The sequence below is a fragment of the Galleria mellonella genome, unplaced genomic scaffold (genome assembly GCF_026898425.1).
Source record: "Galleria mellonella isolate WM207_F2 unplaced genomic scaffold, CSIRO_AGI_GalMel_v1 utg537, whole genome shotgun sequence".
Taxonomy (NCBI): Eukaryota; Metazoa; Arthropoda; class Insecta; order Lepidoptera; family Pyralidae; genus Galleria; species Galleria mellonella.
The window spans coordinates 929,437-942,615 of NW_026442112.1; the positions used below are offsets into that span (position 1 = coordinate 929,437).

At 30.6% G+C, this 13,179-nt stretch overlaps 1 protein-coding gene across 3 annotated transcripts in view; it reads left to right on the forward strand.

The window, feature by feature from the left end:
• LOC113512496 (uncharacterized) overlaps positions 1-13,179 on the forward strand; it is a 98,291-nt gene that overhangs the window by 51,826 nt on the left and 33,286 nt on the right. For all 3 annotated transcript variants that reach the window (XM_052898689.1, XM_052898688.1, XM_052898690.1), the window contains exon 3: positions 11,300-11,412. In XM_052898689.1, the coding sequence (XP_052754649.1) occupies positions 11,300-11,412 (113 nt within the window). The remainder of the gene's footprint in view (positions 1-11,299; positions 11,413-13,179) is intronic.

The following is a 13,179-nucleotide window of genomic DNA, read 5'->3' on the forward strand; positions in this document are numbered from 1 at the left end:
ACTATATCTTTATAAGGCTACTAGCGACTATTGTAAGTTAGCTCGCTAGGTAGGTAGTTTGAGGTAGACAGAAACTTATTAAAATTCCTTAGGATGTTTCTGTAATAGTATTAAATTCATTATGATTATTGGCAGAATTTAATTAGACTTAAGAATTATGGGCAATCTAGAACTACTAATTTGGCCAGCAGAAGAAAGAAGAAATTAAGGTGGCAGTTCAGTCGGCAACTAGTAAAAAAATCTACTTAGCAGATATTATAATCATGATTAAGAAACTACCACTAAATGACAATAACTTACAACAAGAATCCTATTCAATTAATAATATTACGAAGGTAAACAATACACAATTATTACAATTCTCTAATTGGCTAAACTACTAATTTATTAACACTTTTCAACATAAAGCAAAGCGTAAGCGATTATCGCACAACTTACCCTGTATGGGAACACTTTTATACATGTAATTTTTAAACTATTTTATATTTAGTACAATATCGTTAGTACAATTTACTAATATGTAAACACTACAAAAAAGAAATAGCTAAATAGGTGTGATGCGCTTACATTCGACAGTTGATTTTTATTTATAAAATATTATTAATTCCCAGGTATGTCTTCTTTTACCTATAATTTTATTCAACAAAATATTTAGATATATGTATCATTCTGTAGACAAGGAGCGTCCATTCGAGAAATGTACGAACTAGAATTTGAGTATCGCCGAGCGATATAAATAAAAGCATCTGGAATAAGATTGTCCGCCATCGCAATTTCCGTTTCCGTAACACGAAGCGGAATCTATCTTTCGAGCGGAACCAAATTTACATTCTATCGGTTTATTCCATCCACCACTGGCCGAGTGTAAGCCGCTTCGAAGTCAACATTTTATTAAGAGCAGCGAAGGTATTGGCTCCAGTTGTTTCCTTTTCCTGACTTTTACGACTTGCATACTTTTTTATTATAGATCTATATAGATAACTAGCTTTTGGAAGTTTTACCCCCTTAGGGGTTGAATTTTCAGTATTTCTTTCTTATTATTCATTTACGCTATGAACATACAACATATATATAAAGAACCTATCTGCAATATTTCAAGGTTCTATATTCAGCGGTTTCGGCTGTGCGTTGATATATGGGTCAGTTAGTCTATCAGAATCCTCTTTTATTTTAAGATGAACACTATTAATAATAATAATAATAACAGTGAATTAAATCATGACTAAATTGGATATCGTATCAAAAATATTATTAAAAAATATATATATTTTAGAGACATTTCGTATAGACAATTGATTTAAAATATTTGAGTTTAGAACAGTAAATCGTATATAGAAGTAGGTTTTTACTTCGCGTTATCGGAGGGACTCATACAAAATGGTTCTGATTAGTTATCTCTGTCCTATTCGTGTTATTACTACAAAGCAGTTGTGTTTGCATGACTGCATTTCGGTTTGAATAATGGAATATGGCAATGAAATTACAGGGTATAGAGGCATACCCCTGCCATTTCATTGCCATACTATGCATGCATGTCTATTGGCAACGGTGACTACTTTCCATCAGGTGGGAAGTCGTTTGTCATTCAAAGTTGCAAAATAAAAAACTTCGCGTCTTACGAGATTTTGTTTCACGAGGACAAATAGTGGCTTTGATCATAATAAAATTATTTGGAAACCAAAACAGTATAATAATAAATCCTATAGATAAGAAAAGAAATGAAAATCGATTTAGATTAGTCACAAATTTAGAAAAAGTCCAGATGACTTCAGAACCTCCTTTTTTTATTATTTAATAATAAAATATAATTTAAAAGAAGATTGTACACAATATAAAAATTCGTAGCGAGATACCGAATGGTTCTTTTGTACTATATTTGTGCATTAAATAAGGCTACCAAAGTTCTTCAGGGAGATGAGTTCACTTAGGTATAGTGAAGTACACCTGAGATCTGAAGTATACCTAGCACTCTATTATCCGCTATCCACTAGACAAATTATATGTCAGTAATATACATAACAATTGAAAATATTGTCCTTCATAGCTGTGTTTGTGTGCATGAGTGTAAACGTTTTTATGTAGGTGTATGTTTATATGTGTTTTGTGATTGAAGTCCCTTTTTTGCAGAGTAAAATTTACTTATAATCAACAAAATAGTGAACCTTATCTTGAACAACTCGCTGCAGTATTTGCTGTTATAGGAAAAATGATCCCACCTTCAGTGTACACTACATTTTTTGTTAGTGAATCATGTATATATGTTATTTTATATGCCTAAATATTATAGATATAAAGTTAATTAAACACGATGTATTTTATGTGTAGAGATAAAATATCCACTTACCTACTTCCAAAATCCACGCGCTCGATGCGCGGGCAAAAGCTAGTACTGTAATATTAAAATCTTACTGTTGTTCGCTGACAGCTTGATTCTTCGCATTTCTTCAGGAATTAAAAAAAATCGTTTCTTTGTGTATATCTATAATCCCCAGGGATTTTACTTGCCTATCTATTTAATATCTTTACGAGCTTTCTCATTCATAATATTTGTAAGATTTATGAAGCCCATTAGGACGAACATTAGTGGGTGTAAACAGAGAGGACGGCCAAAGAAAAAATAGATGGACTCTATATGCATAAAAGAATATTTTAAAATTTAAGAAAAAAAGCGATTTCAATCGTGAATTCATAAACACCTGATGGACGACGACGCGTAACGTAAATATATATTTTTTTATTCTACTGAGGTGGCAAGACGAAGAAAGATTCTTGAGCGACGACCTCGTACAGGCAAACGTAGTGTTGGACGACCCCTCCCCCACTAGATGGAGTAACAACCTCAAATACATCACAGGAAGTCAATGGATGCAAGTGGCTCTGGGCCGTTCCTTGTGGCAGTCTATAGGGGAGGCTTATGTTCAGAAGTGGACAGATAATAGCTGAAATGATGATGATAAAAATGAGGGGGCTAGCAAGTATACGGCTCATCTGATGGTAAGCGGTTGCCGTAGTGTATAACCACCTGCAATACCAAAGACATTACGCGTAAGCTGCCGACCCTGAAGAAAACTCTTTACCCCTTTTCAACCGTTTTCAAAAAGAAAAAGGTTCTCAATTGGGTGTATTTTTTAAATATTTGTTACTTTATAACTACATCAGATGTAAATTGGTTTGGCAAATACTTTTTTATCTAAAAGAATATCCTTTCAGATAAATATATTATTGATCTCGTATAAATTGTATTAAAATCTGTTGGTAATTTAGTCATTAAATTAAAATGTCTGGTTTTGCCACAATTGAAGTCTTTTTTTAAACACGATAAAATTTTTTATTTGAAAAATTATACTGTAAATATTTTAATTTAGAACGGAAAGTAGCCTATCTAATAATAAATTTTGCTTTGAAATAAGCACTTTTTTACTACACAAAAAAATGGAAGTTTCAAGCCATCCAAAACCTTACCTTGTACTACACAAGACTAACATGGGACTATAAACTAGAAAAAAAATTGTGACTATCGTTTCAAAATTAGCAACGTATGTAGTTCCAAATACAAATCAGACAAATTGAGAGACTATTTCTTTTGGAAGTCTGTCGAAAAGAGCGGTGATCCCGGATATAGGGAACTCTAAAACTCCTAATGGATTGAAGTGATACTGATCTGGCGTAGGTACATACACTATTATGGCGGCTTTATTTCTATGGAGAAAAATTCTGATAGCAATCAATAGAAGAGGAAGACATATCGTGCTGACTACGAATAATAGAACAGGGGCATGGCAATGATGAATGTTGACAGGATTTATTAATGACTACAATGGTTTCCTTATGTTTAAACCAATAATAACGCACGTATTTCTACATCACCAAAACATATACATTAACATAACTTGACATTAGCTGCCTATCAAATAAATTTTGCTATACGCAAACACGGTTCATGTATTTACTCTTCATAATACCATTGTAACAACTCTATTTAATGTATATTAATACATTGTAATAAATATTATTACTACAAGTATTAATATTACAAGTAGTTGTAATTCAAAACTCATCGGATCCCTAACTACTTCTCTTTGAGGATAGACTTATAAAGAGAAGATAATTTTTAAGGATTGCTTTTTTAATGGATAAAATTGGAATGGAATCTCACCTGCGCTATCAATATGCGATAATGGTGCACCAGTGAAATATGATGACAATAAAATCAGATGAGTTGACCTATCGTGAGAAATTCAACAAGAATTAATCACGATAGATTCCAGGATAGCCACGCGGTGGTTGATCGGATAGGATGTATTGTCAGCAATGTGACTTTAATAATAATCTATTTTTTCTTGTAAATATTTAGCTCATCCTTTCAATTATTAATTATAATATATGAGCTATATTCCGCAGTTTTTTCTGCATAAATTAGGTTTGGTATCGTCTCTTTTTAATTTGAAGATAGTTTATCTGTAAATCATATTTTATTATTATCCGTATAGTTCTTTACGCATGATTGAGTAGGAAACTTCTTTGTCTTTACAAACTTTTGTTGTATTCATTGTATAAATTGTAACAAAATAACAGGATACGAAGTAATTAAATCTTATTCTTCTTTCTTTAGCAAAGCATCAGGGATAGTGCGGGCGTCCCAGTATATGTTAAGATGGCTTCTATGATGTTCAGCTTATTTACCATTTTTAATTTGCATAAATATTAATTTTTATAAATATGTATTGTTCTGCAAATTTCAAAACACCAAGAACCTTTTCGATAAAATGTATATTCAAAAAGTGTTGTCTTAAAGCAAAACGAGGAATATAAAGCAAAAACCAAGCAAGGATTTAAATAAAGTTATATAAGAGAAATATCCTAAGTCCGTAGGTACCTACTTTTATGAAAAGAAAGTAAACAAGGTGCAAAATATTTTTGTAAGAAATGTTAAGACAAATATAGAGTCCGGAATGGGGAGATATGCGTTTGCATGGAGGTTGTATTTTGACGGCGTTCCCAGATTGGGTATATCAAACGTTGGGTGGGTAATAGTTTCTCAACTAGAGAAATGTTTAGAGAAAAAATATATTATGAAAAATTTTAAGTAACTTTTTGGTGCTTACAATCATATTATATACATACAAGATTCTAATTTTGTTATATGAAATTCATACATATAAAAATAAGTAAAAAACTTAGATATTATAGTTTTTATTAAAATTTAACGGCTAATACTAATAATAGTATTCGGTACACGTGTTTATAGTTTAAATTGCTTAAACACATAATTTCATTTAATTTGTTTTCACTAACACCTACATATGAGGTTGAAATGGGTTTTAACTCGAGTTAATTTATATGGGTTTACCCAAATCATCCTGCACATAGACGATTGAACCGAACGGGGTCGAGCTACGAGGGATTACCTTTATTACGATAAGGAAAAGGGTGTTTGTTTTGATTTTTAAGGTTTTACAGTAGTAATACAGTAATAAACCTAATAAAACCTAAATAGGTTATAAACTTTCTATCATATATATTTTAACAAATAGTCGATAAAATCATTAATAAGGTAACAAATAGGCCCCTTTAAATAATATTTTATTCATGAACGCATTAATCCACTGCAGATGTTCTGTAAATTCCCCACGAAAATATGTTTTTATACCACTGAGGTGGTGAATAAGTCTAATTGATGGTAAGCGGTTATCTTAGTCCATGAATGTCTAAAATACCAGGGGCATTACACGCATGTTGGCGATCCTAAAGAAATCTCTTTACCTTTTCTTGATGAAGTCCACGCTTTAGTCTCTTGGGAAAACTTCAAGAGAGAGCTCATTCCATAAACTGAGCATTCCTGGGAGGAAATATCTACTCACGTTTCAAACCTCACAATTCATTCTTTTCTTTCTTCTTTAATCATTTCTTTCAATCATCATCATTATTACATTGGTCATTAACTGTCCACTGCTGAACATAGGTCTCCTCCATAAGCTGCTATAACAAACGGTCCGAAGACCTGTATCTATTGACTCCCTGCAATGTATTTGAGGTTATCGCTCCATCCGGGGGGGGGGATCGTCCTAGACTGTGTTTTCTCATAAGAAACAACTCAATACCCTTTCTTCCGTATCCGTTATTAGTTATTCAAACTATGAGAACATTGCAATTTTAGCTTGCTTATCATTCGGGCTATATCGGTCACTTTGGTTCTTCTGCGCACATTTTTATTTCAGTTTATATCTGGTTAAATACCTTCATCTTTAAACTTTAAAGCATTTTAGATAAGAAGATGTAGCGTAGTTTTTCAAATGCTGCAATGCTGTCTGGCCGAGTTGAATTCGTCGATTAACCTCTCGGTAAAAGTTGGCGTTACCTAGCCCGACAAGTTATCCCAGGTGTAAGATGGACGTTGGACATTGTAAATATTACATAGTTATATGTAGATTCTATTTTGTAAGTATTTACAGTGAAATAGTAGCTGAGTAGCTATTTTTATCAGGTGGGCTGTCAGGCGGACCATGGGGTGGGCCATAAAATTCATTTGTCTTTTTAATAATAAAAAGAAACCAAATATTTTTCGGTGCAATAAAGACCCATTAATTAAAAACTTAAAATTTAGTTTAAGTGTTAAGAGAGTTTTCTTAACTTTTAGAAACAACAAGTCCCAAACAGTAGGTACTAATATGTAATAGACATAAAAATTTTTTAGCCAATATTTTAACAGGAAGAACGTAAGTAAGTAACATAAGTAAAATACATACAGTGAAATGTGAGCAAATATATATATATATATATATACATTGCAGAGAAACGCCAAGGTATTTGAGGGGTAATGCCCTACCTTAAAAGGCCTGATTCCTTACCTTAAAATGAAAGGCCCAATGAAAATTAAACAGAGTCGCTTTTTCGAAGTCGCTTAATTATGGTTTCTACCCTACCAAAAAGTTTTTTGCCCTACATTAAACATGGGTATAGCTACGGTCCTGTTATATAGTTATACCTAACATGCTTATACTTAACCCAGATAAAACATAAACTACTATTACTCAATTTCACCGTGTATCTAAAGAAATCAAACATATATAATATTAATAGATATTAACTTATATTTTCTTAAAAAAGAATATTAATAATCAAATGTTGTTAACATAAAAATCTAACACATGACCAAAAGAAAAGTTTCGGTAAACCATAAATCATGGTTTAGATTCAAGTTTAAGACGGCCTTTAATACGTGTGTTAATAACTTCACTTTATGGCTTCAGAGTTGGTAGTAATTTGGATCCTGTGACGCCCTTGAAGAAACCATTTTCGAGTTTACGACACCGACATAACAGATTTGATTGCAATTTCCCATGTCAAAGCGTCCCCCAGTGGAGCAACTGGGTAATACCAAAATTACAAGTTTATTATTAGTTATATTTTATGCATTCATTCTCATATTGGTCCTCGTAATAAGCTTTCTATCCTCAACCATGTTTAGTTGACAAGATATAAGGTTTGTAATATTTAGAGATTGTGCCGGAAGGATTAGCCAATGTTACGTGTCCATTAGAGATTACTAAATTTTAAATGAAGTCGGATTATAAGTAGATTTCTGTTATTAAAATAACAGTCAATATTTTATTATTATATTTGTTTATACAATAAATACACTTTTTGAAATAAAAAATTGTAAATACAAACATCAAATTATTGTTTTCTTGTCTTGTCATCAAGTTATTGTTTACTTGATGCGTATAACTTTTCACTCCATCTCCATTCTCATCCATAGTTTCTATTTTCTGTCCTTAATTTTATTTATTCATTTATGCATATCAACAATACAAATACGAGTACAGTACATTTACAACATACATTTAGGTACTTATCTTAGGTATATTTGTATCAATTATATATGTGTATAATCATCAAATATGTTGAAAAAACAATCCAATAAATAGACAACAAACAAAATGTAACGATAAAATTAAATGTAACTACGTCTATTTAACCAGGCAGTAAACCGAAAATCTTGTTAAAAAACCGATCAAACGAAAATTAGAACTTTAATGGAATTTTCTCGACGTAAAATTGGTCGAGAGAATCTCTTCTAGATAATAAAACACAATGGGGTGCACAAATTCAAAGCCTTGCAGCGAAACTAAGTTCAAGCGAAATAATGGCTACTGTATGAAGAGTCGTGACTCATTAAGAGAGAAATTCAAAGAGGCAAATATTCTCACCGTTGCTTCTCAATTTATATATTCAAATATTTTATGTTCATAAAAAGTTATAACTTGTAACATGAATTAAATGCAGTATGCACATTGAAATTATATTTATAACTTATGTTAATTTTTAAACGATGTCCACATACATCCACAATAAGAATCCGGAAGTCTTCTTAAAGGGACGTACAGCGTTTTGTATTTTTAGAAACGCTGTGACGGAAATCGCTGTACGTTTTATTTTTACATTTTCTTTCTGTGTTTAGACACAAATTGAAGTCATCTATGATATATTAAACTAAGAATAAGTTAAATCCGTGACCACGTGATGTTATCAAGATTTATTTATTTATTTGACCAATCGATTGAGACAGTCTCCCGCTACGCTCACCCAATAAAGCATTAGTACAATAACACATACTTTACAATTATATTTAATATGGTACAACAATAAAAGAAATAACATTTATATATTAAATATGTAAACATAGACACTCTGTTGTAAATATGAAATGTCATATCATGCATTAAGATTCTAATTAACGCATTACTAAATTCTTATTAAGCTGTTACTGAAACATTTGGATTTTGATGGAAAAAAATCTTCATAATCAAAAATTAAGTACGAATATACTCGTATGCAAAATTTTTAAGTAAAAACCTTATTCAATGATTGGCTTTTTTTATTCTAAGAGACATTTTCAACATTACCACACTTTAATAAGATTTCATTCGGTTATAATAGTGATTTTATTTGATTTGGTTTGATTTCTTTTAATGATACAAATAGGTAAATAAGTTAATTCACGCAAAAAAAAAAATTAAGCATTTTCAATAATTAAAAAAAAATTTTACGCGTTTAAAATTTAGAAGCTCTCTCTTTATATAGAGAAAATACACGCAAGCTCTCGAGTGGGTGAATTATGACGTCATTTACCCTAGGCGTGGTTAAGGGCAGGGGAATGATAATTTTACCATATTAAGTGCTATATATATATATATATATATATATATATATATATATATATATATATATATATATATATATTTTACTATTTGTCCACAGGGAATTGAATTTATTTCCATTTATACTCAAGAATAATGTATTATTTTCATAATTGATGTAAATATACAATATAAAAAAATTGTGAACAGCGTTATTTGATGGTGACCACTTTCTGTCAAGTAACCCTATTTGCCATCTTAAATAGCATAGAAAAGTTGTTACATTTTGTGAAACATAGCTGAAAGTTTTCTAAATTGTCATGGGATCAAAAGAAAATGGATTCCGTGTGGACAATTTCGTATATTTTTCCTTTCAGTACGATATATAAGACACCGTATCTAACAAATATCTATCTATAAGGAAAATATTTTAGAAATAACATGTATTGTGTTTGATTTATCGTCGGACAACTTTTACTGAACTACCGAACAATGAAATATTACTTGTATCTAAAAATATCAATATTTTTCGGTAAGGGTACAGTAGCAATTACAGACAGGTACAAATCTATTAATGAAAGGATGGACAGAATGATAAAAAATAAAATATATGGTCATGACTAGGAAATATTCCTAATGGCGTAGTCAGAATTTGCCGATTACCACCGTTGTAATAAATAAAACGTTTAAATATACCCAAATTTTTTGAGCATATTAGAATGTAACGTACTCGTAGCTGTGGGCGATTTCACCTCCGTTATTCGGATTAGTTTAATTTATTATGGATGTAAAATAATGTACATATAAAATAAAATATTATATACTAGTGTTACGATCCGGCTTCGCACGGATAATTAGAATTGACAATTATATTATATAATTTATGTTATTCGTTGAAAATATAGCTTTCTACTAATAAAATAATTTTTCAAATCAGTTTAGTAGTTTTGAGTTTATCTATTACATACTAGCAATAAAACATTTTCACTTTCTAATATTAGTATAAATAATATACTATATATTTTATTAGAAAACAATGTAAAACTCATTTAAGCTAATTCAGGATATGGTCCATTTAGTTGATTAATTTAGGCATAACTAAGTATAAGAGACCCAAACATCTTACAATATTTCAGTGGTAATATAAGTAGTACAAAAAACAGCATATGTTTATCTGTATTTGCATCAGATATTTTCTTATAAATTAGGCAAACTAGAGAAACATTATTAGTTTTGAATCAATAATTTTAATTCTATATTTCACCAAAATTTCGATTTATTACAGAAACAAATATTGCGAAACGAAAGGGATGTATAAATAGGCATTCTGCTTTATTTAACTCTTACACATAAGATAAGCCCTTCATGAGTATCTGACATTTATATATAATATTATCCACATCTGTATTTACTTAATAAATTGAATCATCTCAGCTCTCTATTTCATTCATTATTTACTGTATTTCTTCTATGAGTAACTCAATATATACAAAATTCTTTTATTAACTTTTCTTATATTTATCAAATGATTTATTGAAAATTATTTAACTATAAATCTTGAATTTTATTATCATAAAAGGTTAAGAAATACTCATTTTCCTGGATCGTTTTGATAAAAAAGCTGTACCAAATTGGCAGACACAAGGCGAGTGGTCCTCTTAAGAGGGTATTATCGATATTTGAATAGACCACTGTCTTCTTTAAGAGCCTTGAGCCTAATTTGCTTTGAATAATGTCCATTATAGACGTTACTATGAGTTTAATTTTTACATTAATATAAATTTATGAAGCGATAAATCGCTATATAAATTTTAAATGATCACATACAGTTATATAATATGTACACTTTAGGAGTAGACGGCGCTATGCAATATGCAATGACATTTATCATTTCGCGGCTATTCTTATAATTTATTGCATATTTTAATTTAATGTAAGACATAGATTGTTTTTTTATGTATGGATAACCGTAGTACCAAATTTGTATGTGCTAAATTTCATTAAATATATTTAATCATTTAAGTTTAATTGTACCAAATGTTATAAAGATTGATTAAGCCGTTAAATCAACAAACAACAGTAATAAACAAACAAACTTTCATATTTATAATATCAGTAAGGAAGTCAGGGTAATAACCAAGCATTGTCTATTATTACAGTGACGGGGATGTCGGAAGTATGGGTGGAACTACGCGCACCGCGGTTTGTAGTGCATCGCAACAGCGCGGTACTTAGATGCGAACACAACGTTGACCCAGAGTCTCTATATAAGGTACGTAACTGGATATTTTCTAAAGACTAAACACAAATATTGCACCGCAAAGAAAACAACGACTTCAATCACAAACAATATTAATAAATGTCCAGATTTTTTGGAAACATAAATTTGAAAATTATTTGTAATTTAAAATGTGGCGTCATGTATTAAATACTTTTGTTTAGCAATAGACAAGCAGTTTATTGCTTCGCAAATATAAATGGCATATATAGCTGTCACAAAATCAGTACGGAATAAACACAATTGCAAAAAGACATATCAAAATCAATTTAGATTTGGCAACGTAGTCTCGTAACAAGTTGCCGTATACCAACCAAAATTCACATTAATTTCATATTTTAAAATAAAAAAATAGTAATAATAATGGCATGTATTTACGAAAAGTATTGACATTCATTGATATATTTTGTTACAATTTGTCACTGTTTTTTACGGAGCAAAATATACCCATAATCGCTAAAAATTAAAGATGATGGTTATCATATTCCATCAGATGGGCTAACAACTTGTGAACCAATTTTAGTGGTATAAAAAAAAGATAGCTCAAGACTATTTTTTATGATTAACAATGAAAAAAAGAAGCCCATGTTCAACACTACAGTAGAAAATAATCAACGAACAAAATGATGATGGTGCTGAAATAAATTCAAGAATGATATAGATGCGCGGTTTTAAGTTCTCTAGATGTTTAGTTCTAGTCGTTATCTATTTCACGGAAAATCTAATAAGATCTCCCTCTAGAAACAGCGCAGGGATTGCAGTTTCTAAAGTTTCTATTGGATTATTGATCGCAGACTGACAAATTGAACGAAACAAAAGTATTATACATTTCGTCTAATGATTTACATTTTATACTATAACTTTTTTTTTATTTAAAATTATAGCAACAAAATTTTATTTTTAGAATGAACAAAATTCCAAAATTTACGAAATAAGTTATATGTGACAAGCTTGGTTAATTTTGGAGTCTTGTTGCCCATCCTTCGCCTTCTTATTCGGCACACATGGAATAGAAAGGGGTGGCCTATTCTATGCCGGGACCACACGGCCATCTATATTGTTTGCCTGAGTTAAAATGTTGCTAATGTTCTTTGTTATCCCAAAAACTATTCATATGTTATTTCATTAATTCGTAATTCCATAATATTTTACTACGCATACCTAAACCACCAAGATAACAAACAAAAAATTAACTCACCATGCTATTACAAAAATTTAAATTGTAAAATAAAATGATAACAAATATAAAATCTATCTTGCATGTTTGGTACATTTTTAAAAACTTATTCCTAACAATCTTACGTGAATTACATATTAAACGCTAAACTATTAAATAATGTAATAAAAGTTCCGTATTTCCACCGTAGTGTAGCACTTCTAAATCTTGCTCTTTCTTTATCATTTATACTGTTATATAAAGGAATTTCGATGGAATATTTACTTTCGTCACCTAATTATTTTCACACTTAGGCTCCCGTAATTTGCGTCATCGTTGTCTATTTTTTTTGATTTATGTGTATGTGTATAGGTGTAGATAAACAATACAAATATTACAAAAACTCATCCCAAATAAACCGAAGATTATTGATATTTTCAAAAACTACCGTGCAGGTCGATGTTTCTTTTCCCGCGTCAAAGTCACATTGTCTTGTTACACGGCATTCGCACCAGAAGGCAGGCGTCTCCATATATCCCTGTAATGAGTCATTTACAGGGACGATATATATTTATATATATGTGTGTGTGTGTGTGTGTGTGTGT